Source organism: Carcharodon carcharias, chromosome 6 (genome assembly GCF_017639515.1).
Source record: "Carcharodon carcharias isolate sCarCar2 chromosome 6, sCarCar2.pri, whole genome shotgun sequence".
In the NCBI taxonomy this organism is placed as follows: Eukaryota; Metazoa; Chordata; class Chondrichthyes; order Lamniformes; family Lamnidae; genus Carcharodon; species Carcharodon carcharias.
In genome coordinates this window covers 182651119-182669018 of record NC_054472.1, presented here as the reverse complement: position 1 = coordinate 182669018, position 17900 = coordinate 182651119, and the positions used below count along the sequence as shown (strand labels likewise).

General features: G+C 42.7%; 1 protein-coding gene across 4 annotated transcripts in view; it reads right to left on the bottom strand.

Moving 5' to 3' along the window:
• Positions 1-17900, bottom strand: part of stk3 (serine/threonine kinase 3 (STE20 homolog, yeast)) — a 425519-nt gene that overhangs the window by 385902 nt on the left and 21717 nt on the right. For 3 of the 4 annotated variants that reach the window (XM_041190243.1, XM_041190244.1, XM_041190246.1), the window contains exon 2: positions 549-629. In XM_041190243.1, the coding sequence (XP_041046177.1) occupies positions 549-629 (81 nt within the window). Of the gene's footprint in view, positions 1-548; positions 630-17900 lie in introns of those variants that run through there. The other variant, XM_041190245.1, reaches the window with a different exon arrangement.

Genomic DNA, 17900 nt, shown 5'->3' with positions numbered 1-17900 from the left:
TGACATTTGAAAGTATCAAAACATTTTGCACTTACCTATCAGAATGACTCCACCCCTCAGTAGCATTCCCCAGTGGTCACAAACTCACCAAGGAGGTTTTAATTAGGGCTTCCAAAACCCACACCAGAACATGAAAAGAGTGTGCAGGAAATATAATTTTCCTATGGTCCTCACAATGAAGACCCTGACCTTGGAAGAGAGGTGTGTGCATTTTGCATTCCCAACCCGCCAAAAAGCCACACAAAAATAGTGTGGGGTTGGAGAGGCAGAGGAAAGTAGTGTCTGTTTGCTGGAAAAAACAATTTTCAGGCTTCCACAACTCATACCTCCATTGGAAGAAGAAAATCCAGCCAACGCCATTCCAGCGTTCGCAAGTGAGCTCCACAGAAAAATTAGGTATAAGTTTCCATTAACAAAATTATCACAGAAATTTACAAACAGAGCCACTCCAAAGCTGTGCAATGATCCAGCTTCTAGTTTCAGTATGGTAGCAAAGGAGAGATCCAGTTGATTCTACAAGAAACATTCTCAAGAGTTATGCCACTTACCCTTCACCAAGTTTTTCCAATACATCGAAAACCTCTTCAGGCTGCTTAGTAAGGCTGTCTTCACTCAGTTTTTTCAACTTGCTAAATTAAAGGAAAAAAAGGAATTGAAGATCATAAAGCACAGGATCAGAAAATGCATTCATTCTACTGAGTCTGCCCCCTTCATTATCATGTACAAGTAATTCTACCCAAGTCATTGAATTGGTCAGAAAACAGTATGAAAAGCTTCTCATTCCCCCAAGAGATATGTTTATAACATCACATCCAAATATAATTATTGCATAGTATTTGAATGGGATCCTTGCATTTGCAAGAGATGATGGGAATGCAGTCTCAGAACTTTGATGAAGTCAGATGAAATCATCTGCTGCACTTCTTTAAACATTTGGGGAGAATTTTCACCTGAGTGGGGGGCGGGGCCCATTCGCCAAGTCGTAAAATGACATGGGGTGACATCGGGCGTGTGTCCCAATGTCACCGCGTGTCATTTAATTTTCAGTTCGGCCGGCACGCAGCCAAGCCAGCTGCACACCCGCCAAACTGTCAGAGGCTTGTTAAGGGCATTAATGAACTAATTAACTCTATTGAGAAAGCTGCCCGTCCAACTCCCGACTCAAGGAACCCCCCCTCCCCCCGCCGCAGAGAGTGCACAGCACTTCCAGGAGCATGTCATGCTGAGCAGGCCTTAATTGGCCCACCCATGTAAAATGGCGGCACGGACCCAATCGGGGGTGCCGATCAGATCCATGCCCGCCCCGCACAACACCCCCGACCGGGGGGGGGGGGGATTAATTCCACCCATAGTACTTACAGCACAGAAAAAGGCCATTCTGAGCATCCCAGTGTTTATTCCACATGTGCCTCCTCCCAACCCTTCTTCATCCAACTCTATCAAGCTATCCTTGTGTTTATCTAGCTTTCCCTTAAATGTACCAAAGCTAGTTACCTCAAATGTCTTTATGATAGTGATAGTCCATATTTGAACCATTCTCTGGGGAAAGAAGTCTTTCCTCAATTCCTTATTGGATTTATTAGGGACTAACTTATATTATGGCCCCTAGCAACCTCCAGAGCAAACAGGTTTCAAGTTCCAAAATGCAAAATAAAATGCTACCGAGTGTTTCTGAAGTAATGAATAATGTCACACAAGATCTTTCTCAATTGCTGGGCATCTGACACAAGGACACAAACTACACATGATAATCCTTGCAATCTGCCTCCCTCAATACAATTTTCTTTCCATTCGTCATTACTTTCTGTTATCAACTGTCAAGCCAATTTTCAATGAAGGCAGCTAATCTACCAACAACTTCATGAACCTCCATCCTTCTAAAAATATCTCAACAGTGGAACTTGATCAAATGTCTTGTAAGGTTCCAAGTCAATTATATTAACAGACTACTTTTCATCCAAATGTTTACTGACTTCCACAGAAAATTCTTGCAGATTAGGGAGGAATTTATCAATCAAGAGCGCTAGTTTGATGTATTAATAATATCTGAACTCATAATAAATAGTATTGAGTCATTTACATGTATTGAATTTACCTCTTCCGCTTTCAATTTTATTTAATTCATCAGGAATTCTTCCTCACAAAAAAGTTGCTTATAAAAAATGAACCGATTACAACTGTATTATCGGTGAATATTCAAAGTTTACTATTTTATCTGAGTTACTCATCCCATGCAGTTCTTTAATTGCTCAATTACAGAATCTTTGAAATTTACATGACAAGAGACATCAATTTGACCCATTGTGCCTGTGCTGGCTCGCTGAAAGAGCTATCCATCAAGTGCCAACAACCTATCCTTCTCCCATATCCCAGTTTCAATTTTCTTTCTCTATTAGCTGTCTACTTGCACCATTGTTTCTACTAAGGCAAACTCCTCTGAACCATCCTCTGTTGAAGGTAAACAATCTCCAAATCTCTCCTGAAATACAATGGTAACTTACAACCTAGTTACTAACTCACTCCCCAACTGAAATGCCTTTTCCTGATCCATCTCATCAAAACTTCTCAATTGTGAACAATTCCATTTGAAACACTGTTACAAACAAATGAAAAACAAAGAATAGGAAAAAAGCTACTATTCCACCCAGCCTATAACATTGTGATACATCTTTCGTCACAATATGTACTGCACTATCCTACCTGGAGCCATGTAATCTCTTTCAAAAAGTGGGTAAGTGGGTGAAAACACATTATCCAGGGGAAAAAAAGGAAAAATCCTCTCCAAACCTCTTCATCAATTAGTCCAGGTGGTCTCCCTGGCCCTGATTAACATGACAGAATACCTACCTCTTATATGAGATGCTCCACCCCAGCCAGGAGTAGGTCCAGCTTTAAGGAATTGAGTGAATCAGTGTTCATCATACGAGCTGGAAACCCAGTGCAAATGTTCACTATTGTCTGATATCTAAGCAAACATTTAAAATTTAGGTAATGGCAGGAGTTAGAAGTGCCCACAGGTTCTCCCTTCAGTTGAAGTAATTGGTCTACACAAATACAATCAAGTTTCTTCATTACATTATAAACTTGATGAGATCATCCACAAGTCAACAACCCTAAACTGAGAAGCAAGATGAGAAGCAATATTTTCTCTCAAATTCTTTTAAATTCTTGATCCCAGAGGGCTATGATTGCTCGGTTGTTGAGCGTATCCAAAGCTGAGATTGACAGATTCTTGGGCACTAAAGGGCGTCAAAGGTTAGGGTGGGGGTGATGAGGTGAGTGGAGTTCCAGTCAAAGATCAGCCATGATCCTATCAAATAGTGGAAAAGGGTCGAGGGGCAATATGGCCAACTCCTGTTCCTATTTCTTATGTTCTTAAAGGATAGAGATCCAGCACTTTGACCCTGATTGGTTAAACTGGGAATTAATCTTGCAGCCCTTGCCAAAGCCTCAATGCCACCTACTATGCCAGGGGACCAAAACTGAACACAGCTTTTTAAATGAAAGCCTAATCAAGGTTTTGTACAGCGACAACATTATATATTTTGTTTTCTAATGAATCATCCTTCAAATATATCCTGCTCACTTTAGGTATAGTTTCACAACATTGGCCATGAGCCTTTAAAGATTGTTGTATGAAAATATCCAGATTACTTTCTTTCAGCACTGGTTTTAATTCTTCCTTAAGGCTTCTGTTCTAGTGAAATAAAAATCAGCTTCACTGATTGCAAAGCAAACCACCAGCACCCTCCCACCCCACTCCACCAACCTCCATCACAGTTATCTTCATAGTAAATCTCTATACCCACAGCTAACTGAATGGTATTGATGCTTCTAGAAAAATGAGGTAGACTGGTCATCCCAGACTGCATGATCCAAATTCATCTCAGACACAACACTTGTGCAAAAATATTAAGTCCAAGGCCAAATTATAGATATAATCTATAGGCTTAAAGTAAAATCTTTAAGGAAAGTATTAAAAGATTTAAAAAAGCTCAGCTCAGAAGATAAATATTGCTACTGTGATTCTTTTTAGATTGTTTAAATCTTCATTATGGAAATTAAGAAATTTCAGTTATGATAATGGGGACCCAGTGACCAGGGTGCACAATCAGGAGTTTACACAAGCAACACCGGAATGTATAATGGGGAAAAAATAGCACATGCTATTTATCATGAGATTTTATTTTATACTGTTTATAATTATATAGCAAAACTGGCAGCAATTTGAGAAGTAGAGCTTATTGGTGGGATAGGAGCTTCTCAACAATAGAGTGAGGAACTACCTCACCCACACTAATAGGAGAGTATAATTTCGACGTCCTAAGTTTACTCGGGTTCCCATTATAAATAAGGCATCAGAATTTATAGCAAGAAAGCTGATATAAAATCATTATAAAAGAAAGTCAGCTTGTGTAGAGAAAAGCTCATATAGATTCTCATTATACTACAAATTGTGAATAGTTGCATTTTAAAAAGTTCATTTTATTTTCTAAAATTCAATCTGATTTTCAAACAACATACATTTAGACTCCTAACAATTTAAGTCCTAAAACTATGCAATGAAGGATATTTTTCCCCTGGGATGTCGAGGAAATTTACTCCAATCTATATAAATTAATACAATTTGTGATTACCTGAATCTGCACAAATCACTGTCAATTATGTAGAAAAAAAGTTACCGAAAGACTTATCTCAGGACACATATTTCAAAATGTTTCAAAGCAAACTAATGCCAAAGTGTAGGCACTGTTATTTTGTAAACAGACAATTTGCACACAGCAAGGTCCCTTAGTGAATGAGCTATTAGTCTGTTTTGGTGGCATTGGTTGAAGAACATCTGCAGAACTCCCACCCTTCGAATAGCAGCAAGGGATTTGAATAGTTCTTTTGGTGTCTCATCTGAAAAGACACCTCAGGAAGCACCACTTCCTCAGTACAAGCACTCAAGTGTCAGTTAGTAGTACATGGAGTCCTGGAGAGGGTTTAACCACACAACTTCCTGATTCAGAAGCAAGAGGTGACTATTTTACAGTTGAACTGAAAGAAAAATCTGTTCCAATGGTTTGCAGCATGGTCAATGTATCTTCAGTGCAAATGGTAGTTGAGGTCTGAAATCCTCCCCAAAAAAGCTGAGCTGCTGCATCACTAGAAATTTTCAAATCAGAGATAAAAAGATTTTCTGAAAGTAAAAATATTGAGGGATATGGATCAAAGCTGGTAAAGATAACTGAGGGATAGATCATTTATGATATCGCCGAATGACACTACGCTGGGTGGGAACCTGGCCGCCAATTCAGTTCTGATTCCCTGACACGCCCACCCAGGTTTTTAAAGGACTAGGTCAACTAATTGCAGGGAGCGGACTCCCAAGGCTGAAGGATCAATGGGAGGCCTTCAGCACTGAGACATCAGCAGCCCTGCCAGCCAAGGTGAGAGCTACAGGTTCATGATGGAGAAAGAAAGGGTGCCTCAACATGGAGGTATCCTCTGTAGTAGTCTATTCTTTTTAAATTTAAAACAGCCACAGATCCCTGGCCATTATTATCATGGGACAATAGGGCAGCCAGCGGCTGCAGTTGTAGCTCTGCGGCCATCACTGGTGTGGGGTGAGGGGGGTCCCTCATGGGATTAAGCATGGCCCACCCCACTTTCCCAACATGAGCTTGCCATGCTTGCCTGGTCGTAGCACGGACTGATGTCTCTTGTCTGTATTTCCGACTGGTTACAGGCAAAGCCCCATAATTGACCCTAATTGCCCTCAACTGGCAACCACCGCTTGCCAGGGTAAAATACTGGGCTTCATCGTTTTTGAACACACTGCAGCGGAAAACGGAAATGCCATCTTCTCATAGGTGGCTTGATACCAAAGAGATAATAAAATAACATAAGATATTCAAATATTAAAAATTACCTTCTTGTTCCAACCCAAATGTCACACATTTGGATCAATTTACCAAAATTACATTGAAATTGGCCTAGCATGAGAAAATGAAAATGGTGGGGTTTTTTGCTTATATTTCATTCTATATATTGAACTGTATGATCACTTTGACTCTGTTGCTTCCAAATCAGAATGTTGTGGGTTCAAGGCGCACTCTAGAGACTCAAACACATAATCCAGGTTGGCATTTCAGTGCAGTACTGGGGAAGGGTTGCATTCTTGGGCAACTGACGCAACCCCCAACCTGGGGTCAAGATTATGGCGCATGGCTGGCTGTGCAAAATTGCAGGCCCATCTGCCTCCAATCCCAACCTTTGAATATCCAGCCTTACGTTGCTAAATTTTCACGGAACATGTGCGCCATACAAAAGTTATCATAATCACTAGTGCTGAAAATCACACACAAAAGTGGAACTTTTAAATCTTTACTAAACAGTTGATCTGTCAGGACATAAATTGTGAAAAAGCATTACATTTTTCTTCGAGCCATTGCTTACATAATGAGTATCCCTTCTGCCTTTCCTTCAGAAATTGCAGGATAGCTAAGAAAACAGGACAGTTAAAACGTTCTCTCTGATTCTACTGGAAAAAAAGTTACTGAAATCTCTATCAATTAAAGAAAACTCAACAGATGGTTTGTCCCATGACATTTTACAGGACTTAATCATTTTTGAACACTCTCCAGAGGAAAATAGTAATGACATCTTCTCACATGTAACTTGATACCAAAGGGATAATAAAATAACATAAGATATTTGAATGTTAAAAATTACTTTTTCTTTCCAAGCCCGATGTCACACATTTGGATTAATTAACCAAAAACACATTGAAATTGGCCTAGTAAAATAACAATGAAAATGCTGAATTCTTTTGCTATATTTCATACCATATCTTTAATGGTATGGCATTGTGGCTCAGTTGCTTCTAAACCAGAAGGTTGTGGGCTCAAGTTCCATTCCAGAGACTTGAACACATAATTTAGGCTGGCACTTCATTTCAATACTGAGGAAGTGGTGCATTCTTGGGAGGCACATCTTTCAGTTGAACAGTTAAACCTACCATATGAGGACACGGATCGACACATGGTGCTATTTTGAAAAAGAGCAGAGGAGCGCTCCCTGATATCCATCCCTCAACCAACTTCACTAAAAAACTGATTATCTTGTCATTACCACATTGCTGCTTGTGGGACGTTGCACTGCACAAATCGACTGCCACATTTCCTACCTATTACAATCATGGGTACACTTCAAAAGCAATTAATTGACTGTAAAACACTTTGTAATGTAGAGGGGTTGTGAAAAGGTACTAAATAAATGCAAGTTCTTTCTTCCAAACTCATGAAGGTATGTATATGATGCAGGAAGACGCTGCTGGAGAAAACAATGACTTTGAAGTGAGTGGAGCAGAGCACATTGGAAAAAGGAGGATATGGTAGAGCAAGAGAAAAGGAATAAATTTATAGAAATACAAAATTAAACAAAATAGACATTTTAAAACTTGAAAGAGAAACAGATGGAAGGACAAATAATTGATTATGAATGAACAGAGATAAATGGGAAGGACAGGAACCAGAAAATTGGCTGGAGAACAGCAGTCTCTGATCCAGTGGGATCAGTGTTCAGACGGTTATACAAATTATATTTTCATGGGACAAGAATGAATAATGATGTCAAGAGTTCCAAGAATACTCTTGTAGATCCAACGGAGTTGGAAGGAATTGAACTACTACAAATTCTTATCAAAATAACCATTTTTATAAGCAAATAAAAAATTCCCTTTTTGCACTTAATTAAACTTTTAGGATATAGCTATAGCTAATTGACTGATATAAACTGTCACCATAACTCAGTCAGGTAAACAATTGACCTCAACAGACAAAAGCAAGAAAAATAAAACCGCTTGAACAAGGAGTCTCAAAGTCTCAGGCCACACAACAGATGCAGTATAACTGCAGCTCAATGTAAAATCACATCTTGAATGCTGTGGATTTGCACAAAAATGAAGTACAAACCTCAATGTAAAGTTCAACTTGAGTCTGTCGAGCAGAGCACTCAAGTGGTAAAACAGATGTTTTTTTTAAATTTGTTCATGGGAAATGGTCATCATTGGGAAGGCTAGCAATTAATGCCCTTGAGAAGATGGTGGTAAGCCACCATTTTAAACTGCTGCACTCGATGTGTTGAAGGTGCCCCCACAGTGGTGGTAAGTAGGGACTTCCAGGATTTTGACCAACGAAAATAAAGGAACAGTGATACATTTCCAAGTCAGGATGGTGCATGACTTGGAGGGGAGTTGTCAGGTGCTGTTCCCATGCAAATCCTGCTTTTGTTCTTCTCTGCAGAGGATGCTCAATAAAAGAAATTAAGAAATACTTTAAAATAGATCAGCATTCAGACATCGTGTCTATTTTGGCCAGTTATATTAAGTTTCAGTCCCAATAACACACCTCACCTTAGGCTCCAGAATATAAAATTAGACAACTTCGTACAACAGGACCTCAGCTAAACAAAAGAGTTAGATCCAACAAAAGCGAGTAAAAGGAAACTATATTCATATCTCAACTGAAATTCTAATCACCCTGGTAAGTCAGGCAGGAACAAGATCCAATCATGGCCCAGCAACAGCCCACAAATTAGAACTGAATTCAATTGAATTACTTTAATATTGCTGAAAAAAAGAAACCTGCTGCTGAAGCTTTTCGTCTTGTACTCATCAGAACAGACGCAAGAATGACAAATTTCAAAGGAAGCAACAAGTTATACTGCTTGAGAAAAGGGTCATGATTGATTATCAAGCAGCCTCTGATTGGTCAAGGCATTGTCATAGAGAACGCACCAGGGAGCTGTTGTCCCCCATGCTTCTGTTTAATTCAAAGAAGTGGCAATGTCTGGACATGTTCCTTTTGCCTGCATAGGATAGATCCCTGCGTTTGAATCTACGTGGCTAATCTAACAAGTGTAAGTAAGCCACATTGCGAGCCCAACAGATAATTTTAAATTGGTTGTTGGTGTAATTCTTAGCATATTCACAATTCCCAATTGCAGAATCACAAATAACAAGAGACATTATGTTCTGGGTTTTGCAAGCACGGGCTAGTTTAGTACAGTAAGCCTTTGCCTATTGCAAAAAGCTGAAGGGACGTGCTGTTAGACACAGTTGGATAGATCCTACAGACATCTACACAGGCTAACAGATAGCCAACAATGATCAATAAAGCCGTAATTCAACTGAAGTGCTTTATAACTTCAACATAACCAGAATAAGAAAAATTAAAATTCATCAATAGCTTTTTGTATAGTCAATTTACAGATGTACATGACCAGCACTGTTTGTTTTCCTAATGGCATATATCACTGACCCCAAATTTCATTTTGGTGGATGTCATTGGGCCAAGCAGCCTTTATAAGGTTGATTCTGTAGTATTAGGCTGTTTGGAACTTTAAGTCAATGTATGGGGGAACAGTACCGCCTACATTATGGTAAAGACAGTCACATGGGATTAGTAGAGTGTAGTAATCAGTCTGGTAGAAGTCGGCATGAAGATAGCACCTAGTCAAGGCTGTTTCCTGTAATGTAATATAAATATATAGTTATGTGTTATTAATAAACAGTTTTTATTCAACCATACCAGACTCCAAGCCTCTTCATGAAACAACATACAACCTTCCAACTGATTCTCTATTATAATGAAGACCTCACTGAATAAGGAATCCCAGAATTCTGCATTCCGAGGAACCCACTGTAAACAATTGCATGCTTCCCATCCTAACTACAGTTAAATGTCAGATACAAAAAGAACATTGTTATTGCTGCAAAAACCAATGAGTCAACAAACACAAAGATTACAAACAATTGAAAACGGAACAGAAATCTGATAACTTGAGAGACTATTCATCATCCTCTCACAGCTCCTCATATAGCCAAGTGCTACAGTTTGGAAAACAAAACCATAAATAGAGCTTTTCTACTATTCTTCAGATGCTTTTTGTGTCTTCTGCTGCGAAGATAGATACAAAATTACATGTTCAAAGTCTCTGCCATATTCTTGTTTCCCATTATTAATTCCCCAGTTTCATTTCTAAGGGACTAACATACACTTTAGAAAATCTTTTCCTTATCAGATACTTGCAGAAACTTGTACTATCTTTTTAATACTTCTTAGTAGTTTTCTTTCACACTGCAATTTCTCCCTCCATTACTTTTTCAGTCATGATTTGCTAGTTTCTAAAATTTTCCCCAATTCTCTGGGCTATTACTAATCTTTGCAGCATTGCAAGTCTTTTCTTTCAGCTTAACTTCCTTAGTTAGCCACTGATGGTGGACCTTTCAAAAAGTCTTTCTTTCTCAATGGAATATATCTTTGATGAGGGTTATGAAATATCTCCTTAAATGTCTGCACTGCTTCTCTACAATCTGACCTTTAATTCTAATTTCCCATACCACTTCGGCCAACTCTGGGTGGAATAATCAGGTCGCATTGGCGGTGGGGGAGGGGGCGACTATATGTCATGCAGGCCAAAAATCAGTTTCACACCGCCGCAAAACGAGATCGCAACTGCCCATGTTTCCCGCCGCTGCACATCGGGAGCTTAATTTCAATACGTTAGCATCTCATTATAAGCCCTGCTCACCAGAATCATCCCTCCATGTCAAATTTACCACCCAGATCGGTGTGCCATCAGAACGGTGCGCTGCACGAATATCTTTAAAAGGCATGCCCTTGACGACCTGGGCTTTTGAGTGGAACTTGGAGGTGAGTGCACACAACCTTGCACAGTGCTCGCGAGTATCGCCTGTAGGCCATTAAGGAAGAGTGCATGCGCATTTTTGGGGGGGTCGGGGGAGGCACAGGCAAGTCGCTTTTCTCCAGCTGGCTTTCAGTGCAGTGCCAGGGCAAGGGCTTGAGTGCAAGTCGGGCCAGGGGCATGCAAAGCAGCACAGACAGAAGAAAGTACACAAGCACGTGCCGGGGTGGGGGCTGAGGGAAGCGGTCATGGATTTGTAAAAACAAAAAAACTGCGGATGCTGGAAATCCAAAACAAAAACAGAATTACCTGGAAAAACTCAGCAGGTCTGGCAGCATCGGCGGAGAAGAAAAGAGTTGACGTTTCGAGTCCTCATGACCCTTCGACAGAACTTGAGTTCTGTCGAAGGGTCATGAGGACTCGAAACGTCAACTCTTTTCTTCTCCGCCGATGCTGCCAGACCTGCTGAGTTTTTCCAGGTAATTCTGTTTTTGTTATGGATTTGTAAAAGCTTGTCAAAAATGAGCATTTTTCCACTGCTGAAACCATTCAGCAGCAGCTCCATTGACATGCCTGGAGTCGGAGCCTCTGAAGCTTTTCTGCCCATTCAAGCAATGCAAAGGCATGAAAATGCCACCAAATGCTCCAAACTTTTCACCTCTCGGGCACAGACATGTTTTAGCGGGCAGCAGAAAAACTAGCCAACTAGGCAAGTTGCACAATCCCCTTGCAAAAGGTGGCCATGGTTTAGTCACTGGTGGAAGTGCTCACAGCCCCTTTCAATTATTGAAGATTGGACCAGTATCCCTTATGGTTCAAACTAACATTGCAGCCTTGCAGTGCAGGTTAGGAGAATGCCTGTGCCTGAGCTGAGAGCACAGCACGCAATCCAGTGTCTGAAGCTGCCGCCAATCGGTCAAGTGGAGTGACGTGAACGTGGATGGGGTTTCGGAAAGCCATAAAGCGCGCGACACACTGTCCATCCAAGTAGTGGCCAGCACTCTCCTGTACGCGTGAAGGGGCCTTCAGACTTAACTAACAGAGGTTCTTAGAACACACATGCTAACCCATGCGTCTCTCTCTCTCTCTCTCTCTCTCTGATCCTGCATTAGGAGACCATCAGGATCATGGAGCCTGGAGATTTAACAGTATGCCTCATGGCTTACAAGGAGCAGAGAAGAAGAAGTGGAATTCATTATTAAGGAAATAGTAATGGGGCATTTGGAAAGTCAAATTGCAATCCATCAGAATCAGCATAGTTTTATGAAGAGTGTTTGACTAATTTGCTAGAGTTCTTTGAAGATGTGACGAACAAAGTGGATAATGGGGATCCTGTAGATGTAGTATATCTGGACTTCCAGAAGGACTTTGATAAGGTGCCGCACAAAAGATTAATACACAAGATAAGATCACACGGAGTTAGGGGTAATATATTAGCCTGGATAGAGGATTGGCTAACCAACAGAAAGCAGAGAGTCGGGATAAATGGGTCTTTTTCTGGATGGCAAGCTGGAACTAGTGTGGTGCCACAGGGTTCAGTCCTTGGGCCCCAACAATTTACAATCTATATTAATGACTTGAGTTCAGGGATAGAAGGTATTAAAGCTAAATTTGCGGATGACACCAAAACAGGTGGGGAACTAAGTTGCAATGAAGAAATAAGAAATTTACAAATGGATGTGGACAGGTTAGGTGAATGGGCCAAAATTTGGCAGGTGGAGTTTAACATGCATAAGTGTGAGGTTATCCATTTTGGTCAGAAAATAAAAAGGCAACTTATTGTTTAAATGGAGAGAAACTTCAGAATACTTCAGTGCAGAGGGATCTGGGTGTCCTCGTGCATGAATTGCTGAAAGCTAGTATGCAGGTACAGCAGGTAATAAGGAAGGCAAACGGAATTGTGGCATTTATTGCTAAAGGAATAGAGTATAAAAATAGGGAAGTGCTGTTACAACTGTACAAGGTGAGACCACACCTGGAGTACTGTGCAGTTTTGGTCCCCTTACTTGAGGAAGGATGTAGTTACACTGGAAGGGATTCAGAGGAGGTTCACTAGATTGATTCCAGAGATGCAGGGCTTGTCTTATGAGGAGAGATTAAGCAGTTTAGGCCTATACTTGCTAGAGTTCAGAAGGATGAGAGATCATCTAATTGAGATATATATGATGCTAAAGGGGATAGACAAAGTAGATGTGAAATGGATATTTCCCCTTGTGGGGCATTCTAGAACAAGAGGCCATAGTTTTAGGCTAAGGGGTGGTAGATATAAATCAGAGATGAGGAGGAATTGCTTTTCTCAAAGGGTCGTGAATCCCTGGAATTCTACCTCAGAGTGCAGTGGATGCCGGGACGCTGAATAAACTTAAGAAGGCGATAGACAGATTTTTAATTAGTAACAGGTTGAAAGGTTATGGGGAGAGGGCGGGAAATTGGAGTTGAGGCTGAAATGAGATTAGCCATGATTGTATTGAATGGCGGTGCAGGCTCGAGGGGCTGAATTGCCTACTCCTGCTCCTAATTCTCATGTTCTTATTATGTTAAGTGCAGAAGAGGTGCGTGACTTGACAAAGGGAGGAGCACCTCCCTCATGATGAAGGGGTAGCAGAACCTGCTGCGTACGCAGCTGAAGCCCCACAGAGAGCCGTCACTACTAGACCCAGGGCCTACAGATGGCGCCTGTCATTCCTGCAGATGACTGAGAACCAATGTCACCAAAGACCGCGCATGTCTAGGGAACTGGTCAGTCATACATGCCACCTGCTGCAGGATTTGATGCCACGGAGACATCGACGGCATCCACTGCCAGTGGCCTTGAAAGTGAACACAGCGCTCAAGTTTTATGCCAGTGGTTCCTTGCAGGGCTCCACAGGTACCTCTGTGGGGTATCACAAGCCTCCACCCACAAATATATCCATTAGGTCACGGATGCCATCTTCACGAAGGCACAGAACTTTGTGCATTTTGACCCAGGATCAGGAAAGTCAGGAATCAAGAGAGCTAGGATTGGCGCAGATCTCAAGTTTTCAACAGGTGCAGGGTGCCATCGACTGCACTCACGTGACAACAAGCAGTCAACTACGTTAAGCAGAAGGGCTTCCACTCGCTGAATGTTCAGCTGGTTTGCGACAACCACAAAAACATCCTACAGATGGCACACAATTCCCAAGGAGCATCCACGACTCCTATATCCTTAGCAGGTCTCAGATCCCAGACATCTTCCAGGGTCCAGAGAGGCTGCAGGGTTGGCTTCTCAGGGACAGAGGACATGGCTGGTGATACCCGTGCAACAGCCTCAGGCTGCAGCAGAGCAACAGTGTGACAAACTCATGCCTCATGGAGGACGTCGAAGGGGATGACGGTGATGAGGTCCCTGAAGACAAGGATGCCAGCAGTGAGGCCATCGCACTGGCCAGATGAGGCAGGCGCATTCGTAAGCACTCATAGCGGCAAGATTCATGGAGGACAATGATGAGATGCAGTGAGGACACTCCTGACATACTCACCTTGCATCTGTGAACATTTGACTCGTGTGTGGCTGTCGGAAGCCCCCTTACCCTCAGTGCTCATGCCATGGAGACTCAGTGGAGGCCCCAACAGTCGTCAGATTAAAGGAGGATGATGACAACATGCAGTGAGCACACTCCACAGATCTTTACATAGCCTCTGTGAACGTCTGACTCTTGTCTGTCTGAGGGCAGCTCTATGCGCTCTGTAATCAAAGTCATATATCAAGGAGATGCAGCCATGAAAGTTTAAACACATCTGATCCTTTGTCAGCTTTCAGCACATACCCCCTTCAGGAGCACGGCATCCACGGTCATATGCTGAAGAGATGGGGTGGGACTCAGCCCCACCTCAAAGGTGCTGAGAGCACACAGGGGGAATGACGGAACTCTGTGACACCTGCCCACGACATTCTGGCAGCAATGACAAGCACCATCAAGATGCAGGCTTCACCAATGTGTCCAGTGAGTGGGAAGCCAGACCAACACTTTGGTCTGAAGGTTATACACTGCACATGGAAGAGGCCTTGGACTGAGACACCCACCTTTATCTTGTGCAGGAACCAAGGTTTCACATGTGAGTGAAACGAACACTGCTCATAACAAAGACCCATAGGCAAGGAGACATTCTTGCAAGTTTTTTTTACAATAATGACCATTATGTACAAGTGATTAACACCCATCCTGGCTGTGCAACTACATCTTCTTAACCTTCCTACCCTACCACTATGTCTTGGTGCTCCCCCAACATACACAGCGGAGGTTGAGGCAGCCTACTGGCTGCTATGCCCTTTCTGTGATGACCTTGGCAGGCGTCCTCTGGAAGGCCGAGACCTGGAGGGCCTCAGCCTGCTTTAGGTGTCCTGTTGTAGGCCAGCTACACCTTCCACAGCCTGTTATGCTAGAGCTGCGGGGGTCACAGTAAGAGATGATTTGGATCAGCTGGACATTCTCGGAGTCACCTGGATAGATGGCCCCAGGGTGTCAAGCTGCTGGTCCACCTCCCTATGGGTGCCTGATGGCCCTGGTTGACTCCTTGAGGAGAAGAGGAAGCTGGAGTCAGATTGAGCTGCCACACACCCCTCTCATATTTGGAGGCCAACTATGGCATCAGTGATGGAGTTCAGTCCACACAGCAGTGGAGGATTGATGTCCTGAACCAAGGTCTCCATGGTGGCCGCCATCCTACCAGTGTTGACCTCGATGTGTTGGCATGCCGTACAATCATCTTGGACTGAAGGCGGACAGACTCCTCCATCATCCCTTGCAATCTTAAGAATGCAACAGACATCTCTTCCTGATGTTCCCGTGATTGTCTCTGCAGCTCCACCAAATGATTGAGGGTTGAGCCCAGAGTCTCATCATCTGACTTGGACTCAGCAGATTCCTTGCTTCCGGCAGTCCTCCGAGTGCTGGTGACCAAGGATGACTCTGCCTCCACCTGCTGTCGTACAGATTGCGTCATGTGCTCACCAGATTGCAATCCTGAGACTAATCTACATCCAGGTCCCATCGAGTGGTATGCACTGTGCTGATGGAGGGTCTGGGTGGGACGGATCTCCAATGGTGCTGCCCTCAGGGTCCTCATCCAAAGTGCTCTCAATCCTGGGGACAGGGCCACAGTTGCCTGAGGGCGATGTGTCAGGCGTGCCCAGGAGAGAAAGTGGAAATTATTATTGCTTGGCATCCGCATTGAACACAGAACAGTGGACTCAGAGTAGCATTGAGCGAGGGATGATGTGATGCAGGATCCTCATGTGGACATTCACCGCCCACCTCACAGGATCGGTCGACATCCTCTCTGGTGAGTTCCAATGCTCGACTCTCGAATGGAGTGAGGACCTTGATGTCCGGCACTCTTCCCCAGTCTAGAACGTCTCCCAGCAATTGTACAGGATGTTGTCGTGCATAAAGACAGATGGGGAGAGAGTGAGCAAGGCCAAATGAGAACAATGGCAGACGTGCATCTGTGTTGAATGGAGCCATGGACAGGATGAGGAGGCAGTGTCCAGAGGAAGTGAGGCCAGATGGAGATGCAAGGGTGTAAGAGAATGAATGGTAATGATGCCAGTGAACGTATGATGGGCTTAAGTGGATGAGTTGAGATTGACGAGATGGTTGACTTACCCTGGCAACACAGATGAAATCATTCCTCCGTTTTCTGCATTGGATAGCCAACCTCTTGTTTGTAGCATTTGCACTGACCACCTCTGCCACCGCCTCCCAAGCCAGAGTGGTGAGACTGATGGGCCTCCTGCGGTCAGAGCAGGGATAGAGGACTTTGCAGTGGACCTCCACGGTGTCCCAGGGATGCATCACTAAACAGGGAGGCTGTAATCTTCCTGGCTTTTGGGACCATGTTTTCAGCCGAGCAGTCCTGGATTGCAAGCAATGAGAAGTGTGCACACAGCTGCAATTTAAATATGGCCCCCGGCATGAGAAAGCAGCGAGGTAATGGCACGGCGGGTCAATCGGAGGGCTGCTGCCAGCAATCTGGCCTGTTTTCCGTGCATAATTTATGAAGCGGGAAGGGAACAACATGGTGCAAAAACCAGCCATTGCAGGGAGCAGGCAAAATTACTTTTTTCACACGGGCTACTGCATTTAGTGTGAATCTGGGACGATTCCACCCTTCGTCTTCAAGCTATTGCAATTGCCTTTATTTAAGCTTAAGATACTAGTTTCGGACCTATATTTCTCATCCTCGAACTGAGGTCATTAATTAATTCTGTCTCATTGGCCTCCTTTCTGATTGATTCCAGGACATATTGTTATAAGAAATAGTCCCAAATACACTCTATGAACTCATCCTCTAGGCTACCATGCCAATTTGAAACATACAATATATATGAAGATAAAATTGTCCATGATTATTGCAGTACCTTTCTTACAAGCCCCCGTTATTTCTCGATTCATGCCCTGACTTAGTGTAGCTACTTCTAGGGGACTATAAACTAAACCTACCATTGAATTCCTTCCTTTTCTGTTTTTCTCCACCCAAACTGATTCTATACCTTGATCATCTGAACAAAGATCGTTTCTCACTTCTGCACTGATCTCATCCTTTATTAACAGAGCTACACTACCTCCTTTTCCTTTCTTCCTGTCCTTCTAAAATGCCAAATACCTTTGGCTATCATACCTATTTATATTTGTGCTATCAATTCATCCATCTTGTTATAATGCTGTGTGCATTCAGATAAAGAGCCTTTAATTGTTATTTTAACATCTTTCCCTACTCTTACCTTATTTGCTGGTACACTCTTATGATTTCACACTCTGGCTATCATTACCTGTATCACTACTCTACACTATTGCCTTGTTCTTTTGCTTTAACTTTCCCAATCTCTAGCTACCTACCTAATTAACTAACTACATATGCCTCTAGCGGTGGGCTGGATTATCACTAAGTCTAAAAGAAACTACAACTTACATTACAGTCAAGTTAAATGCTAAATATAAACTTGACTAGATTTTAGAAAGAGATCAACCTTAAAACTCCCTCACTTACCAAAATCCCACAGTTGAACACTCAGTCATGAGCTGCACTTTCGGGCAACTTACCTACTCCATCATTGGTGGCTGTGCCTTCAGCTGCCTGGGCCCAAACCTCGGGAATTCCCTCCTTGCAGCTCTCCGCTTCTCTACCTTGTTTTCCTCCTTTAAGACACTCCTTAAAGCATAGCTCTTTAACCAAGCTTTTGG